Source organism: Manacus vitellinus, unplaced genomic scaffold (assembly GCF_001715985.3).
Source record: "Manacus vitellinus isolate BGI_N305 unplaced genomic scaffold, ASM171598v3 scaffold_11_pilon, whole genome shotgun sequence".
Classification (NCBI taxonomy): domain Eukaryota; kingdom Metazoa; phylum Chordata; class Aves; order Passeriformes; family Pipridae; genus Manacus; species Manacus vitellinus.
The window spans coordinates 1,957,844-1,977,609 of record NW_021938895.1 but is presented as its reverse complement, the minus strand read 5'-3'; the positions used below and the strand labels follow the sequence as shown (position 1 = coordinate 1,977,609).

The 19,766-nt window shown below is 40.5% G+C and overlaps 1 protein-coding gene across 1 annotated transcript in view; it reads right to left on the bottom strand.

Moving 5' to 3' along the window:
* RUNX2 (RUNX family transcription factor 2) overlaps positions 1–15,668 on the bottom strand; it is an 83,979-nt gene extending 68,311 nt beyond the window's left edge. Inside the window, exons 1-3 of the mRNA XM_029965765.1 lie at positions 15,663–15,668; positions 15,057–15,213; positions 8,906–9,010 (exon numbers count right to left, since the gene is read on the bottom strand). Coding sequence (XP_029821625.1) covers positions 8,906–9,010; positions 15,057–15,213; positions 15,663–15,668 — 268 coding nt within the window. The remainder of the gene's footprint in view (positions 1–8,905; positions 9,011–15,056; positions 15,214–15,662) is intronic.
* Positions 15,669–19,766: the final 4,098 nt, after the last annotated feature.

Sequence of the window (19,766 nt, the reverse complement as noted above, 5' to 3'; positions counted from 1 at the left end):
TAAAATATGTTAAATCCTAGACTAGATATGCAAAGAATCCCAATTTTCATAGAATCATTTCATGGAATCATTTTCATAGATTCTATGAAAATTTGGTTTCTTTGCAAATCTAATCTAACATTTAACATATTTGAACAAACACAGATCTGGGACTACAACAATGCCTGAATGTGCCTGCTCCTTTCCAAGAGGATGATGCACCACTGTGAAACTGCTGGATATAATTGCCTACCTGTCTCACGACATGTGATATTCTGGAATATAATGAGATAGATCCCTAGTTCTAGCAAATTAAACTACAAATGCCAGAGCTGGACTCATCATTAGTTGAAGCACACTCCTGTGGTGTTCAGAGGTGATGATTTTCCTGTTGAACTCTAAGAGCTATGAAACAAAACACCATGAAGTGCCTCTGCACATGACACCAAAGACCATGTCTACTTCTGCAGGAATGCAAGAATGAGAAAGTGTATGAAGATTTAAGGAAGCAGACAACTAATTGGCATTACTCACATGTATTACAGACAGGTGGGAAGCAGATTCTACACTTGTAAGCACCCTGATTAATACCTCCTTTGGAACCCTGAATTTAAATGAGATGGGCTACTAAAGAATCAGGGCATCATGAAGTGGGAGTAAAGTTCACAAAATGCAATAGGAGAGTTTGAAGAGGGATGGAAGCAACAAATATTTACACCAACAATAATGAGGTAAAAGGGTTTGTCTTCCCACGCTGTGGGAAAGATTACATCTCAGAACCACAGGAGAAAGGGCAGCATGTTAAGTTTGAATAAGGAAGGAACAATTAATATGTTCTGTTGTGAAGCAAAAACACTGGAATCATGGAGTATTTCCCAGTGTTAGGAAAATCTTTAAATGTGTTTCCCAATATTCTTCACCTTTAAGCAATACCTATAAAGTCTACTGCCACCTTTGTATTGTTTCTTATGCAGCTGCAATATTTTAGTTAGTGTGAGAACCTTACCGAATACCTTGCCTACAGCTAAATAACCCGAGTTTTAATCTCAGCAGTTCACACAAGATGAGTAGGGCCTGAGCAGTACCTGACTACCCAAATCCTGCAGGAGGTGATAATGATGCCTTAGTAGATAGCATCGTTTTCAAGGTATGTGTGTATTGCACTCATTATGGCAGCTCAAGAGACACTTCAAAGTCAGTTTTAAACGATTCCTTACATTGTCAGAAAAGCAGCAGGGACTGTTCACAGTTCAACCCATGACAAAGCCCCCACCCAAGAAGTTGGATGAACAGTGGGTTTCACCCATGCTGAGCTCCTGGTACCTATGACTGCACTGCTGTCACTACCCAGGCTCCTGCCTTACAGCTGGAGCTGTCTGAGCTTCACAGCATTCATTAGGTATACTTTAGGACTATAATATCTCATAATCTCATCTGATTCCAGCCATCTCGAAAACAGGGTGCCTAGTCTAGGCTAGTCATCTAGCCTCCATTTACTACCAATGGAAAGGGATGAGAGCTCCAAAGGGCACTTCTAAGCACAGCACTCTAAGACAAGCTTTGACATATGAATCACTCTCTGCAAGGGCCTGCGTCTCTTCATTCCCTTGAGAGGAAACCTACCCTACAAGTCTAATTTTTGGAGACCTGGAAGCCACCCTCAGCCAACAGTGAACCACCACTGTGCTGAGCAAGCTGGTCTACTGTAGGTGAGATATGTAACGGGGGATCTGAGCAGACACAGGCACTGAGGAACCCAGTTCTTCATAAGAGTAAGGTTTCCGGTGTCCCAAACGTACTGCAGCATGAGATCATTACTAAGTTTCTTCCCCTGAAGTTTCAATTAAGTATGATATTCATCCTCATTTCCTCTTCTGCATTCCTTGTCTGGTTAAATCAGCATCTGTGTTTCACGTCTGGGATGACCATGTTTCAGTGGAGAAAGCAGTTTATACAGAGAATAAAAATAAATTTTATAAAAACTTTAAATAGAACTTTGGTATTCACAGCAAAGTGCTACATAACTACTCCACTTACACTACCCTGATGCAGCATCTCCCAAATATATTCGCCCTGTTCCCTACTCCCCAACCCACTTTGGAAAGTAGAGGGAGAGGCAAAAGAGGTGCTACACTACAGTGTGAGAAAAAACATCCTGATATTTATTAGTAGCAACAAGCTAAATGCATTTTGAAAGCGACAATGTCCAAGAGTTCTCTTGGGAGAAAAGGATGGAACAAAACAGTTTGGGAAAACCTACTCTAATGCCTTTTTTCTAGATCATCTTCCTCCACAGTACCCACATGGAGTAGAGTCACAGACTTATAAAAAGTCACCGTCCCTGGAGGTGTTTAAGAAGTCTGGATGTGGCACTTAGTGCCATGGTCTAGCTGACATGCTGGTGTTTAGTCATAGGCTGGACTCAATGATCTCAGAGGTCTTTTCCAGATAGTTGGTTCTGTGATCCTGTGAAATAGTTTTCCTTTCCTCTTAGTCATGCCCTATGGAGATACAGAATGAACTCACTTCCACTGTTACTTCATTTGTTTGGTCGTAACCCCTTTCTCCATCTGTATTTTGAATAGAGACTATAAGCTATAAAAACTCTCTTTACAACTAAGCAGCTACGTAGAGGGGCCCTGATTTTATTTGTAGCTTGGAGAGATACTTTGAATACAAACAGCAATAGCTGCAATATAAAAAAGTCACTCTGATAGCCAATTTAGATGCCAAATGTACCAGGGATAGATTGCTTGGAAGCAAGTGTTCCTTCTACAGTGGGATGGAGACAATGTTCTGTTGACAAATACAAACCAAGACTGCATTACTATTGGTGAGGACATCTTGAGGAATGGTTTTATGCTCAGATTTGGGCATTTGTTTTACATAATCTCCTCACCATAACAGTGAATATATGGTCACTCTGTCACCTCCCTGGGCAGCAGTGTCCTCCCATGGAGACACCACAATGTTGAGATTTCAGAACTGCAGTGTATGAATTCAAGCCATGAGTGAACTAAGTAGGTTCCACTTTTGTCTCACTCCAGGCACTACACCAGCAGAAAAAAAGTCACGATCACCAGAAAAGAAATTATTTTGGTTCACAGTCTGTTCCTCAGACAATGAGATTTTATGCATGAACCCCTCTCTAGCCACGGTGGAACAAACAAGAACTGACTGTTCCTTGGGATGCAGGTTCCATTCCAACAGCCCCTTGATCACCCTGTTACAGTAGCATGCATTGTAGATTCATAGAATGGTTTGCATCGGAAGGGACCTTAGAGACCCTTTAGTTCCAACCTCCCTGTCATGGGCAGGGACACCTTCCACTAAACCAGCTTGCCCAGAGCCCTGTCCAAGCCTGGCCTTGAACTCTTCCAAGGATGGGGCACCCAGAGCTTCTGTGGGCAACCTATGCCAGTGCCTCACTACTGGTTGAGGTAACCTTAAGGAACTCTGCTCTGTGGGTTACACACTCATCTCAAAAGTAAACCTAAACCACTGGCATATGCAATGTCTGTCACCTTTGATGGGGAACACCTGAATCATCATAACAGTTGCTTACAGCCTCCGGGAATGCTCAGGAGCTCCAGTCCAAGCTAGAACAGTTTTGTGAAATTATACATTTGCAAAAAATAAACCAGCAGCAAATGACGGTGAGTGAAAATATGATGACTTGCATTTTACACTGCAATGAGGACCTGGTGTTGTACCACTGGAAACAGAAACACTACACCTCCTTACTGGGGACCTGAGCACAGGTCCCAGCCTGGCAGTGGACTGTTGCTCATTCTCAAATTCACTAATGATGGTCACAGAAAAGAACCTAAACCTCGTAGCATGGCCCTGCTGGACATTTCTTTGGTACATTTTGCCTCATTTCTTACAAAGGAGCATTATAACACATACATTATCTTTACAAAGTCATTTAGAGCAACTTGCAAACCCCCAAACCTCCCACTCTGCCTTCCCCTGCTCCCACAGCCGCCGGGATAAATCCAGGCTAACCCAGCCGGTCTCAGCAGAGATCTGTCACTCTGAAAGACACCAGCGCAAGCCACAGATTTTCTAACTTCGGTTTGGATGAAACCCCAGGACTCGTTCATCCTATCTCAGGGTATTTAGCGTTGACTTTAATTAAAAACCTCCTCGTGCCAAACCACATGCAGATGCAAACTGACGCCCTCAGCGTCTGCAGCGCATTGCCCAAAAAAACGGCACGGCTCCGTTTACAGTTTGAGGTAGATGCGTGAAGTAGGGACCTGCCTCTAAAATTTCCTCTTGTTCTGCAAACTCTCTCTGCACTGCCCCAAATTACCACAGTGCAAAAAACCCACAGTCAAACCAATATATTCTTGGGAAGGAAGGGGGGGCTGGTACAGTGGTTTTTGAAGGCAAGCCAGAGAATATTCAAAACGGGGGACAACACAGCCTGTTTTAACTGCTGTGATAATTCTGCATAAAGAGATGTTAAGGCTCGAGCTCCTTGCTGTAGCATGCCATGTGTCCCTGAATAAAATTACTGCCATGCAGGCTGTTAGCAGAGGAATGCGTAAACAGACAATGTATCCTTGCATCAGTTCCACAAAATGTTGCACAACACAAATGCCTCTCGATGTGTCATTTCCTGCTTGGCCACCAGCCCAGCTCCTGACAGGCAGTCAACAAAAAAAAAAAAAGAAAAAAAAAAGAGAGAAAAAAGCAAAGAAAAGGAAAAAAAAAAAGGAGAAAAAAAAAAGAAGAAAAAAAAAGAGACAAAAATTAAAAAAAAAAAAGAAGGCAAACTGAAAGATTTAAAGCTGTTCTACTCCAAAGCACATTCCACTCGCCCCAGACTTATCCCTCCACCCACTCTGCCTTTGAAAGAAAAGAGGGAGAACTTCCTAAAAACTGTTATGGTTTTAAGTCGAGGAATCTCAAAAATCTCAATCACTTATCTGCGTTTTATAAGCCGGGTCAGGCAAACAGTTAATGCAGAGGCTGAGCAGAACCCCTGGCTGGCTTTTGCTGCCTTCCGCAGCGTGCACAGACAAAAAGGCGATGTGGTGTTTGCTCATACCTTTTATCACGTGTGCACCTTGCAAGCTGCGGCAGCAGAGAAATATTCGAGAGCTGAATGAAACAGAGCAGTTTTCTCCCCTGAAATGCTTCAGCTCAAAGCTCAGAAGCACTTTTCCATTCACACTGATAAAGACAATTGGGGTCGGTGATTTTAGAGCCTACCTTTAATCAGAGATGAACTAAAGCCTTTGGAAGTCAGGCCAAATATAAAAATATAGACTTCTCCTCCCTCCTTCCTCATGATTTCCCTCCTGGCTGGGTTTGCCCCAAAAACAGCCAGAAAGGAGGATGTGTCTCCTATTCGTTATGGAAGGGCAAATCATTATTTCTGTGGTCGTAATGAGGTAAGACAAAGGCATTAAAGGGTGTCTTAGGTAAAGATTTTAGGTGGTTTTTCGTTCTGGGTTTTTTCTTCCTTTACTTCCTTTACAGTAATCTCTGGCTATCTGTCCGTCAGTTATGACCTCATGACAACTTCTCCGGAAAACTTCTTTCAGCCCTCCCAGCTGGAAGGCAGCTCTGCTGGCTAAGATGTGCATATGGCAGAGGTTTTATCCTGGATATGAGGAGAGAAAAATATCTGCAGGATTTCCTAATGATTCCCAAAGATCTTATACAACCCTGTCTCTAGACTCCGTCACTCAGAGCGCAATGCTCTGCCTCAGTCCAGCACAGAGACTGTGCAACACAGTAGATGTCCCTGGATAGTAATCTAGATAGACTGGAAGAGATTTAAGTAAAATTAAATAAATGTTTTCTAAGAAAAAAAATCATCAGAAGACCTTTTCTCATATAGAAATGGGCAAGTTTTCCTAACAGAGCAACCTGGCATCACTGTCTCTATTAAAATATTTTAAAATAATAACAGAGAGGCAAGGCAGCAAGCTTCTACAAGCAGATGTTTAATACGACTAAATGGCACTTACATTTAAGAACCCAACTTTCTGAAGTGCTGAGCATCCAAAACACCAACCGGAGTCCCTGCATGCCACGACTGTTCAGCACTCTTGAAGTGAGGCTCTAAATGACTGTGATATCTGTCATGGCATTGCTGCTACTCCTACTGCTGCTGGGAATCTCGCAGCATTCGTTCACTCAAGTCAACTTGCCAAGAGAAGGTCAGGGTGCCTTGCCTATAAACAAGCCTTACAAATTCACGATCTAAAGCATGATGTCATGTCTTAAAATGATAAGCTGGCAACAGAGTAAATGACATTTTGTAAAGATGTGCATAATTTTATGTTTACGCTCCTTAGAATGAAGGTTCTAATAAGTCATCGGTTGTGTTCCTTTAAAGGGAAGTTTTATAACTGAGATGAATCACAACTGCAAAAGATCAAAGTTAAAAAACATCAATGATGCCATGGGGTACTTTTTAATCTTGTAATGAATGATGATCATGTGCTCTTATGAAGTTGCTCCAACTGCCAACGCCAGATGTGTATATTAAGAAAAAAGTTGTTTGTGATGTGACAGCTCTGGTGGAGCTGCCAGAGAGAGGAAAACTAGGATAACATGCTTGAGATGTTGAAGTGAAATACAGATCCTGGCAGAGAGGGGCACTATTTACCGATACATAGTTTGTTAAGACAAACATTTTTGCTATCAGAGCCACTCCTTGAATTCCTTATTGCCCCCAACCACCTAATTTTCCTTAAGCAACATAAATGCCAGATACGCTCCTCAAATGGTTATTACCAAACAGTAATAAATCTACAGAAATGCAGGGGCTCTAAGAAGGAAGTAGAACTTTGGTCAAACTCCCACAGCTCGCTGGAGCTACTCTTTACCTACAAATTCAAGTTTGATAACGAATCATTCTGGAGTTGTCATAGCCTTGAAAGTATCAGACTGCAGTGACAGAAGCTGCAGAATCCAACTGACTCTAGAGTAGAGCTCCACTAAGTATTTTGCTGAAACATTAAGATTCAAATGGACACTCAAGCTCAAAATTTACTTTCTTACAAATTAAAAAAAAAAAAAAGAAAAAATATAAGAAAGGCACTAACTCAGTTACTGAGCATTGCTAGGTTCAGCTATTCAATGGGAACAGCAACAGGTATCATGTACAGAGGCCTTTCAGGTGTAAACTAAAAAACTATAGTAGAACTTGGAGCTCTTGTCTTAGTAAGTTCTTTGGACACAGCCTCTCTTTCAATCCACTGATCACCAGAACACTCAGTCCCCATGCCAGCAGGTTCCCTTCCTGTGCTACACAGGTTAATCCACGCTACTCTCCACACCACTTTCAAACCTCTCTGCTCTTTCATAGTGGTTTTGTCCTCTGCTGGGAGACCACCTCTTTTGTAGTGCCTCCTACATGGAAGCAGCCTCCAAATGAGAACTGCTAAATAACTTATTCCCCGCTTTTCACTCCATGAATGCAGCTTCTCCAGTGTCCCCCAAGGAAGCTACACAGAGCAACAACTGCAAGTGAAAACTGAAAATGGGAACTGATTCAGCTCGGAGAGAAGACAGAACGAAAATCCCCCTTCTGTGACATCCGGACACCTCAGCTGTGAGCAGGTAGCAACACAAGGATCTACGTAATGACATTTTTTCATAGCTACTTGCTTTTTCTTAGCTGTTATTCAAGACGAAACTCTACAGCCTGGGCAGTTCTTACAGGAGGCATTTCAGTCCTGTCTCTATGAAAGAGGAGGTGACGCTGCAGTGTGTATTAGCACGAGAAACACTTAACTGCATGAATTCTGTCTACGTCTTTCTACTTCTGTCTTTGTGGTATTTTAAACAAAACACCATGAAAGCTCCTTGAAGGTCTCGTTTGTATGTGCAGATCAAAGGTAAAATAATTATTTGAGATGCTTCCATTATAGGGATGCTTTTAATGTGGTTATTCATCAAATAATTCTTAATCTCTAAGTGTAATTTAAATAACGCTATACCTGATTAATCCAATCAATTTAGAAAGAGTCATTCTAGTCAGATTAAGAAAAAACTCCAGAACTGGCTCATCAGTGATACCCATAAGATGTGGGATCAGTTACCAGCTAAATGTGCTAGACAGAGAGACAGCCAGATAAATCCTGATGGATTAACCAGGCTTGACTGCATCTAAAAATAAGTGCTACCCATAAAACTGCTCAAACATGACAAAACACAATTGTCATAAAAATACAGCCATTGCAAAATAGACAAATCATTGCAAATATGTTCTTAGTAAGTTTGCAAGGCTATGAGATAAATCTGCTAAGTGAAAATCTGTTGGACCATGTTTAAATAAAATAAACTTTCTGTGTACAAATAAGAAACAAAGACCATGCTGATGCACTGCCTTTTTTTTTATCTTTCTTTGGCCCCTCAGGGTCTACGATGAGTCCATAGCTGAAAACCAATTTCAGGTATGATGAGATTAACCAGGTGCATTAATTATCTGATGGTAAAAGAATTTAAGGGCAAACAAAAAGGCACTATATTATATATTTTCTCTCTGCACTAGGATTGATCCTGAAAGATCAGGCTCCTGTTTTGTTCTAAATGTTTTCACTTGGAAGCTTACAGGAGTTCAGGGAATCCAGCACGTTGCAGGATTGTATCTATTATGCCTAAATCAGATTACATACAAATACAGTGGGTTTAGTTCTCATTTGCACTGGCAGATAATGTATCAAGACCTTGATGTGAATGAGAATCAGGTTTGGGATTGCCCAAATTCAGCCAAGCACTTAAGTGTGTGTTTAATGCAAGTATGTGTGTGGTCCAATAGACTCCAAATTAAGCATGCACTCGCATATTTTGCTGAGCAAGAACCAAAGTCTGACAAAGATATACGTATTTCATTTATGGGTCTCTGTTAAGCAAAATTAAGCAGACATAAGAGAGAAAACAAGAATATAATACTCACTTCTAGGCTCTCTTGGCCCATCCACTGTAACCTTTATAGCTCTGTGGTATGTAGCGACTTGGGGGGGATTTGTCAGGACAGTTATTGTCAAAGTAAAGCTCTTCCCTACAAAGGGAAAAAAACAACAAGGAATGAGTGATTACAACATGAAAACAGTCACATGCATGTTCAGTAAAGAATCAGAGACGCTTAAAATTATTCCCTGTCGTTACCACAATCGTGAAAATTAAAAACATAACTGACCATAGGAGTTTTCCTCCCCTTCAGTTTTACTCTATGTCAAGAATACGTCCATGTGTTGACAATCTAAATGTTTCTTATTTAATAATGGGTCATCATACAATGACAGAACAAAAGTGATTCACTGCTGAGGACAAGCCAAATTCTTTGCTGTATTGAAAGTGGTGTAAATCCAAAGCAAGTCAGATAATTTAAAAATTTACTCCAGTTTCGCAGCTGTGTGACAGAGAGCAGAATGTGACCACATGTTATTTACTTCACACAGTTTTATCATTTCATTTGTTTGACTTGACTACAATAAGATGAGGAAAGAATATATTTTCCTCCTGGGAGATATTTTAACAGCGAATCAGTGTCTCCTGTCCTTCATATGCCAGGGCTAATATGATGATATCATTATTACTGGAACACACCTTTTTTTCCCTATATATATTCCATCCATGAAATCCTAAGAAAGCCCCCAGCTTTCCCGTGAGGGTGAGAAATGTCTGTGTGCACGTACGTTACTATCGTCAGTCTGCATTGTTGGTTTTCGGGTTTTTTTTAACTTTACAAAGCTCGAATTCAGGCAGGGATTGCACAAGATCATCCACAGACTCTTAACTGAATGAAAACGTTAAAAAGAAATAAATAAAGGGAGCTGCCTGCGTCTGAGCACACATTCTCACAGGCGCTGGCCCCTGTTTGGGAGACTCACTGACAGTTGTAATCTGTTAGATATGCAACGGTTAGTCATGTCAGATAGTCAAAACTGAAAACTGTTTCAAGACAGGAAAAGGTGGGCGTACAACAGTGACTCAATAAAACAGTCAGCAATCTTTGGCCTTCATGCTCATTTAAGCTGCTACTTTACCAGACACTTAAAACTCTTTCCCCTCCCACCCCCCCCTCCCCTTCCCTGGGTGTATTTGTGCATTTTTGTTGCTAAGGCTTTTCCTCTTGCTGAACTCTGAAGGCATTCAATCAAGGCACAGATCTTAAACGATATGTAACAGTGCAAACTTAATGCAGTTTTTTCAAGCCTAATACAGAACAGCTTATATATAAGGCATAATACAGAACAGAGCTTTGGCTGTCAAATCTAGTAATTGGTCTTTCTTTCTGGTCCAAGTCGTATATCCCCCAAACCTGCCTGGGACATGCATCATTTATTATCAGGAGTGCAACTTCAAACTGTCTTGGCTATAATTTTCGGGAACTAGAATGTGACATGGAATTTTTTTTAAAGGAAACATAACTGTCATTTAGAGTAAAATGATTTTCCAGGTGAAGCTGTGCTCCAGCTGTGCCCAACTCTCTGGGAGATGCAGGTTAGAGGGATGGTCAGGACCCCAGAAAATAACAGTATTTTGGAATGGTTTGGGTTGGAAGGCATCTTAAAGATCATTTAGTTGCAACCCCCCTGCCATGGACAGGGACACCTTCCACTAGACCACGTTGCTCCAAGCCCCATCCAGCCTGGTCCTGAACACTTCCAGGAATGGGGCAGCCACAGCTTCTCTGGGCAACCTGTTCCTGTGTTCTTGCCACACTCACAGGGAAGAATTTCTTTCTCATATCTAATCTAACCCTGCTCTTTTTCAGTTGAAATGTGCAAAAATCTCAGGAGTCTGAACTTTGTCCAGTGGCCAGAGCTGAAGGTGGTTTTCCCCAGTTTCACTGGGAAAGGGATTATTTCTCAGATCATCACAGGAGGAGAGTTAGGTGTGTGTAGGATGTCCAGTCTTTGTCCAGTCTCGCCCACCTGCTGTCCCAGAGGTGACTGTGTGTCCTACCCTCCTATGGTGGATGTGTGGGCAGCAACAGCCCTGCTCAAGCACACAGTTCCTCCATGCCTGCTTGTTTAGGGCTGAGGAGAGTCTGTGCCTTTTATCCCTCTCCAAGGATGAATTCAGCCTACTGCTTGGACATATATAATTCTCTAGGTACAGGTTTAAGGCTTCCTTTGACACTAGCTTATCATGTCAAAAAGTTCTGACCATTAAATTTTATGCTGATGACATTCAGATTACAGCTACCTCTGGAAAATCAGTAGAATATTATTGGTAACAAAGATACTAAAGAGGCATTTCCATATACCTTTGAATGAAGAATTTGGCCTTCCATGCTACCATTCCCTTTATATGCCAAATCCATACAAAAGTCTATCATGACAGAAAGAATTAACTCAACAAAATATACTATTTGTAAGATGCTGTAAAATCATTCTGTAGAAAAGCACTGCAAGGTTTTCTATACTAAATATAACTCAACAGGTTACAGTGGCCATTAAAAATGAGTTTCTTAATTTGAGGAGTTTGGACCTCAACAGTGAGAATTTCTGAACTGTCACCTCTTAGCCAGCCTAAGCTGAAGAGGTGAGCAGCTAATTTGAAAGAGAATCTGGTTTTGTTCCCTAACTAGTATTTTACCAAACCAAAGCATGGATGTAGTAACACCGACGAAGCCCCCTCACACTCCATAAACCACAGAGCACTTCATTGTGGGGAGCTGCACAGCCCTGCCAGCACACTCCAGAGCTTTCAAGAGATGATTTACATATTACAGGACTAAGAATGAAATAAATTTTTACTGTTCTTCACTGTTTCAGTGATGCTGATGCCTTCCACAGCTATTTCACAGATATCCCTCCTCAGCTACAAAATCCTTTAATGCACTTTTTATCACCTTTCTTTATTGCCCTTAGTCACTTCAACTATCCACTTTCAGAGGCTGAAGACTAATTGTAGTTCTCTTTTATTAAATTCCCCAGCCAAGCAGTCATCTGGCACTATTGCTTCAGTGTGTCTAAACTGTGCATTCTTTGTTATTCACACATGTGAGCTGAGCTGACACAGAGGAGGACGAGATGGACATATGCTGAAGCACAAGGCAAACCCCAGAAATGATCTTGAAAGGAGACTCAGCAGCCTGTGTGTGCGTGTTGCATATTTTTTCAGTTAGATGCTAATGTGATTAAAGTATCGGGACACAACAAAATTAAGGTTATGATCCTTTGCTTATTGAAGACAGGAATTCTTTCTTCTATGCGCTGTGGATCAGGCTTGTAAAAGTGAGCTACTGCCTGAAAACCACATACAACAACTGCTGCATTTGCATCAAACACTCTGGTTTACTTATTCTTATGAATCCAAAAATGGCGTTTAGGAGAAATTATACAAACAGAAACGTGAAGCTTCTGTCAGGCAAGCAACATAAATATGTATAAAAATCGAGTTTCTCCATTGAGCCATGGGAAGCAAGTAAAAACGTGGGAGGGGAGGTGAAGTGGTAAGTTGATGATTCAGACTTCACAATCAAATTTAGAGATACAGAGATCAAAGCACGAGTTGCTTAGAAAGATGTAAATCTGAAGTCAGGAACAGGTGTGGATTAGTTTCTTGCCACCAGAAAAGGATTTCTTTATTACTTTATTTTTTCCTGTTCTGCTTCAAGACTTGTGTTTACCGATATTTGTCTATGTAAGGAGCTTTCTCACTTCTGTTTGCAACCACTGCTTTCTTTTCCTGGTATTTTAAGCAGAGTTCTAAAAATCTATCATTAATGATAACTCTTTCTCCTTCTCTCCTTCTCTCTCTCTCTCTCTCTCCTTCTCCCCCTCTGCGTTCTAAGTCTGGAAGACAAGTCTGGACCAATTTCTCCATCCTGCCTCTGGCAGCAGAATGCAGCATTTCAGATCCTCCACCGAGTCCCGGCTGCTTCAAAGGAAAAGCCCTACTTTCTTCCGTTAAGATCATAAGAAATATAGGGGGAGGGGGTCAGCTCTGTTTGGACATAATTACACTTCATCAAAAGAAGCTTTCTTCATCTTCCATGCGTGAAAAGTCTGCAAGCAGTTAAGTCTGTCTTTTTTCTTCCTTTTTTTTTTTTTTAATTTTTTTTTTTTTTTTTTTTTTTTAAATATAAAAATTGCTATTTGGGAAACTGGCCAAAACTCAGAAAGCCAATATAGTAAAACAGTGCACACCCTTTGTTTTTCTTTGAAGTCTCTTAAATAAATATGTTGAGGGTTTGAAAAGTACACTATCACTTTTCCATAGATTCTACCCAGATTGATCAGAGAGAAAGTCTATTCCAAGTCTGCTAGATAAAAATATAAATTAAACTACTGGAACCAAATTTTAGGAGGTTTGTGTTTGTGTCTGTAGCTGTATCTATGGAGGCTTTAGGTCTTTATTTAATTTCCTATGCTTTAATAAAAAGTATATATCGTGGGTTTGAAATTAAATTCACAGATCAGAGGTAGTACATCACATTTCTGTCCTTTTTCAGCACTACTGAAAAACTGATACACCACTGAACTTCTGCTGTAAGGCAGCAGTAGAGATGGAGCCAGAGAACTTTCAAACCTAGTCCATCAGCAGAATAACAAAGTAAACTGTTTTTCTAAAAGAAAGGAAGACAAATGGAAGAGATAGATAACTCCTTGTTCACAAGGGGAATAAACTCTGTATTTATACTCCATTACTGTTGCAAAAGTTATTCTGTCTTTCAAGTTATTCTTTATTACCAATACTTTGCAAGTTTTAAAATGATAAAGAGAATTTTGGGCCAGGCCACTAAAATAAAGAATAGTCACTGTAAGCCATGCTTATGGACTCACTCTCACAAAATGCTTGTAAAAATGTGCTGACAGATTTAGACTATCTGGGCCTCTGTCACATGTTTAATTTCTTTTTGGAAAAAAATTCGTTCCTTCTATAAGATGAATTGCAACTGCTTTCTAAGGAATATTACTGTAAAATTAGCTTTATTGCTAATTTCCTAGCATAATTGTTCTGCTTCTGTTGCTTTGGTTTGCCCCATGCAGGGCTAGTTTAGAAAAATGAATAATTACTTCAAATACATAAAGGAAAAAAAAATTGTAGGTTGAAACAATGACTGATACAACCAAACATTCTGAAGATTCATGCAGTAAGAACTGCAGTGCCAGCTTCCTTCAAGATATCCTTTCAATCACTACCTGAAGTTTGAAAGCAGCCATGAGACCCTTAAAGAGGAATTCTTGCAAACTTGCAATGATTACAAAGGCTTTCTGTAAGTACAGTGCCCTTTCCAGATTATAGGAAGCTCCTAAACAGCTGGAAGACAATGACAGCACTCTACAACTTCAGGAAAAAAATAAAATTGGAAGTTACCATGTCATATAAACTAAAGTTAACATTGAGTTCAAGCCCAAACTTACCAGCAATTCATAAAAACCCAACCAGCTTACTAAAAAGATTTTCACAGGGGTGATTTTCACAGGTTATCAGCAGTTTGATCATAAAGGGCAGAGAAGTCACTAGTAAATTTTCCACCAATAGCTGTTAAGCCTTGAAAGACCTAAGTCCTTAAAGAATACAACCTATAGCACATGTGATATGCAAAATCCCCCTAATTACAAGTCTTCTACAACAACTTCAGAAGCAGCTTTACTGCTAAAGGGAATTCTCCACCTCTCACTGCCACGGACTGAGATACACTTTTTGACTCCACATAACCCAGATCACACATATGCCCTTCTCCTTCCACCCTTCCTGTGTGATTAAAACAGGAAAGCGGGTACTCTGTGAATCATTTTTCAAAACCTGTGTCTGATAAAAGACCACAGAGACATGAGTAGTCAGAAAAACTGAAGAAAACTCTTAACTTACTTTGTGAAAATGCTGAAGTTTGCCACCAAAACACGTGTTTGCCCCTCCAAATGAAAGGCTGACGACCTGAACAACCTGATCTAGTGGAAGGTGTCCCTGCCCATGGCAGAGGGTTGGAACTAGATGACCTTTAAGGTCACCCTTACAACCCACACTTTTCAATGACTCTATGAACAATGGATTTATGGATTAATCAGTATTTCATTGCAGAGTAAGCCTGACGTCCAGACATTGTTTTTCACTTCATTATGGACACATAAAAGGCAGTGGCCTACCTCTTCCACTTCTGCCCACAAATCGTAAGTCATTAAATCTGGCCACCTGGTTCTTCATCACGGCAGACGCGTTTCGCAGCTCTGCAGAGTAATTCTCGTCGTTTCCAGCCATGACAGTGACCACTGTCCCATCGGGCACTTCTCCTAAGGCCACCACCTGTAAAAAGGGGAAGACAATCACAACTGGTGAAGCCACACTTAGGAAGCCTGTGTCTCCCTTCCAGCTTTCCAGGCTGCCACGCTCATTATGAGGCTCCGTGGCAGCTTCTCCAGCCCGCTGCGGTGAGGAGTCTTGCACTCGCTGCGCACAGAACAAAGTGCCACATCAAACACAGAAGCATCATGTATTGTCTCCCTTTCTCAGAGCCTAACAGGGAGTTTCTTCTTTGTTGCATTTCTTCAGAAACATTCAGTGTCCTTATACAGAGTGTTTGCTTTAATGCTTCCTGAAGGCCAACTTTGTTCTTAGCAACCACCGAGCAGCGAGAGAACACGAGGCACGGCTCGTATCCATAAATTATACATGGGAACATTTGAAATGGAAAGCTGGAAATTACTATTAGCAGCCTTATCACCCAGAATCGGTTCTACTTCTCTGTTGTTTACACCCATCACCCCAACCCCCGAGCTCCTCAGACTTCAAGCCAGAGAGAACCCCACATCCACCCATCCCAGGAGTGGCACTCGGGGCATCAGTAGACAAAGCTCTACGCCCAGCACGCTCTGGGATGGAGCACTTTGTGGCTGGAATTCAAACTCTTCAGATGCAATATAAAACAAAGCTGTATTTCCTTGCAGGCATGTAAATTTTCATCGCGCTCGCAAGTGGTTAGTGCTGATACCTCCCTCAAATTCCAGGATGGTTGAACAGAAGATATCAAAGTATTTCACTTCTCCTTACGTTCCAGCTACCTGATAGTCTCACTTTTATGCTTCAGTGGTTGAGTAGTTCTCCAATATCTGAGTAGATAAATGTCACAGAGCAGACAGCTTCTAATTTGAAAACACCAGGGATTCCTACAGTGTACTGTGACTTTTTAAATTAAAAATAAAGGTAAACAGGAGTTAATTGACTAGGGAGAAAATATACACATGGGGGAAAAAAGTCCACAAAAGTATGAATAAAATAATTTCCTTTTCCCTGTTTATGGAAATAAATTTATAACAAAAAGAGATTCAGAAATATAGCATGGCCGAACTCAAACTTGGAAAAACATCTTGAGCTACAAAGTGTCTCCACTTGCAGTTTCTACCAGTTTACACGGTCAGATATGACTTCTTATATTATTAAGAGTAATTCATTCTGTCTCCGGAAACATATATTACATTTTGTGATATGGCCTGCTTGAAATGTCTTTCCTATAAATGATCCTGGTTGAAACTAATAACTGCAGGTTGCATGGTGATATTAATTCAGTGGAAAGAATTAGGAGTTCTGGATATGTAAGGAGAGCATGTGGCCCAGTACACAACGTTTCTCTCAAACGATAAAAACAAATTACAAAGGTATAAAAAATATGAAAATATTTTAAATAGACCATATTACTGAAAAGTACAGCTTGTCTTATTTAAAAGAAATATTGAATCGAAAAAAGCAAGCAAAGCTGAAAGTCTTTTTTTCCATAAACACCAGGTAATACCACCCAAAACTGAAAACTGAGTTTTGCCACAAACTAGTGTGAGGTTTTCATCTATCAAACAGAGATTTTACTTTACAGTGATATGAATGTCCCTCAACATAAAAACAGAGGAACCACTGCTGTGGGTAAGATCTGAGGTCTCACTAACTCTCTGGCTTGGGTCTGGCAGCAACCAGATCTGACAGCTTCAAAGCCAGGTGTAAGGAATAATAAATAATAATCAAATAACAAATAATAATCTGCTGAACAGATTATAGAGCTGACTCTAACAGTTAATAAATGGATACTGGCTTTAAAGCATGGGGTTTGAGACTACTTATAAACCACTCCCTTCCCAGCCTGCGACACACCACGTTATCTCTGGACGGTCTTGTCTCGCCCATCAGCATCCCAGGGAGTTGCACCCTACGCTTTTCATATCTCACAAAACAACAACAAAAAATCACATTAACTCCAGAAATGCAAAGAATCTGAGAGCTCAGGAGGAAGCACAAGGCCGCCAGGAGCCTCGGGAGAGGGAGCAAGATGCCTGCAGCCTCAGGTCACCTCTTTCTCCCCAGGTACCCAGAGCACAGACAGGCAGTGCCATCACAGCTCCATCACAGCCCCAAACACGGTTACAGTCTATAACACCTGGACAGGAGGGAGCAAAACCTCTTAAAAAGCTCCCCTCTGTCCCCTGTTGCTTCTCAGAGCTTTCCTGCCTGCCCCTTCCACTGGATGTCAGTTCAATTTGTCAGCTCAGCCATCAGCCCAGAGCTGCACGTGCTGCTGCCACCGCCGGGCAATCGCACCTAATCGAGAGCTGCATCGGTACTGAGAGGCTTTGGAAGCAGCATGATGCAATATCACTATTCATCTCACTCAGAGGAGACCGAAGGACAAGACAAACTGAAATCAGAGGTGAAAATAAAATCTTTGGCTAATAAACTAAAATCCTGTAACATGGGAAGATTCCCCTGCCAGCCAACAGGAGTAAAATGCGTGTTCCTTTCATAATTTGATACTTTTTTTGCCACAAAATACCAGAGGAGTACTGCACAGGTACATAGTAGATCTGGATAGGAAAAAAAAGCTTTGCGAAACAAGTTTGAAACCTGGAGAAATACACGTCATTTTGAGAATTTTAAAAAGTAACTGTACCTGCTGAAAGACTGTTGGCATAAATCTTTATTTGGCAATTTTATACCATGTATCAATACAAAATTAATGACATATTCTTAGAAAGAGGATTGTAAATGCACTGTTAAATGAGTAAAGACTGTGTAAAAAATTAAGGATGAGAAGTGATGAGAAGCAGCCACAGTGCATTCCTTACCTATTCTTTGTCTCAGTGTCTCTACTATTTCAACACATTTATTTTCCATTATAAGCTCTCTACACATTTCTAGGACTAAAGGTAGATTTTGCCTTTGCTTTTTTTTTTTTTAAAACAAAGCTCAAAATGGTACATAAAGTCAAATGAAGTCCCAAAATAAAAGCAAACCAATTCTTACAAGTTGAAAATAACTATGTGTTTTTTGCATAACACGATTCTCATCTGGTTAGGCAACCTGTTTGCCCAGTTTCGGTCCAGTGGGATTTGAACTGGCCAAAGCATGTACCCTACAGACGGAAGTTATAGGCACAAAGCAAAACTAGTACACAGCAGCAGGTACTCAGACTTTCTGCAGAGTAAAAAGCTTGCTTAAAAAACCTCCACCAATGTACATGCTAAATAGTTCCTCCCAAACATTGGTATCTGCCACTTCAACAACTTTCTTGCGAAACATTGAAGTCAAACTGCCTCTGAATGCAAAATCTTCTGTATTGAGAATGCTTTTTCCAGAGATTGCCAAAAGAGCATCTGATACTATTAAAAATATTTTAATGTTCTGTAAGTTAAAACAGAATAACTGATTCGCGCTACTTTTTGTTTCAAAACGTACATCTGGGCCGACAATTTATACAGCAGGTTTCAGCTTGAAGCTATTTAAAACAGCTGAGTTATAAACTCTGAAATTTGGGGGTTGGAGTGGAAATGCTGACAGACCCAGAACTACTGTGGTGCTACTGGGGAGAGGTTTTAGACTCCATGTCCTGTTTTTCCCCCTGCCTTTAGGTCCACTAAGACTCTTTGCTACTATTAGCATCGTACAGAAGTCACTTGTAACCTCTAACGTGGCAATTTGAATGTTTATGATTTGCAGTAAAAACTCCCACAGAGGGGTCAAGTTCTGATGACTTGACTCAAATAAAGTACCACTGGCTACTGAGATTAAGAAGTGAATATGATTTGGACCCAGGTGCACAATATGCATTTATTTTGTGCTGGAATATGAAGAGCTAGAGCTGTAATAATAGGTACCCATCTAATCCTCTTCCCCACAAAACCAGTTTGCATTAACAATCTTATTAGAGAGCACACGACAGGGGCTCCCTCCCCAGTGTGTGCAAATATTAATACTTAAAATTCAAACCTAATGCTAAGCCAACACTATTTCAAAAAATTATAATCAAACCCAGCACTGTTTATAACATACTTCCTCTCCTGCATATGATTTATATCTGTTTTTTTAAATTAAAACAGTGCTATATCGAGTGTACATTTTCACTGGGGATTTCTGCAAGAGAATTATGACACACTTAACACACCACTCAAAACATTATCATCAACATATTATTTATTGCCAATAAAACTTCACAAAGTGTGTTGTCTGTGAGCTATTTCACTTTCAAGTTATGTTTAGCTGAGATTTCTATAGCTCAAATCTGTCTTTTCTTTCCCTTTCAGAGCTAATTCCCATTCTGTTATAACACAGTCAAGTGTTTCACTGGATGATACATGCAGCTTCTTTGGTCTAAAACTACTGAGCAACTGCATGAAAATTACATTTGAAAAATGAAATAAATTTTTAATAAACAGTCAAAAGTATTTCAAATTAGTTTCAAATTAATTTACCAGTAAATAAGGGTGAATGTAATTTAGGAATAATTTTTAAAAGTACGTATTGCATGCGAAAACACAGCTGCACCCACAGTGGAAGGGTGTAAGGGGCAACGTGTGCCCTAAAGCATCAGTAAATCAGTC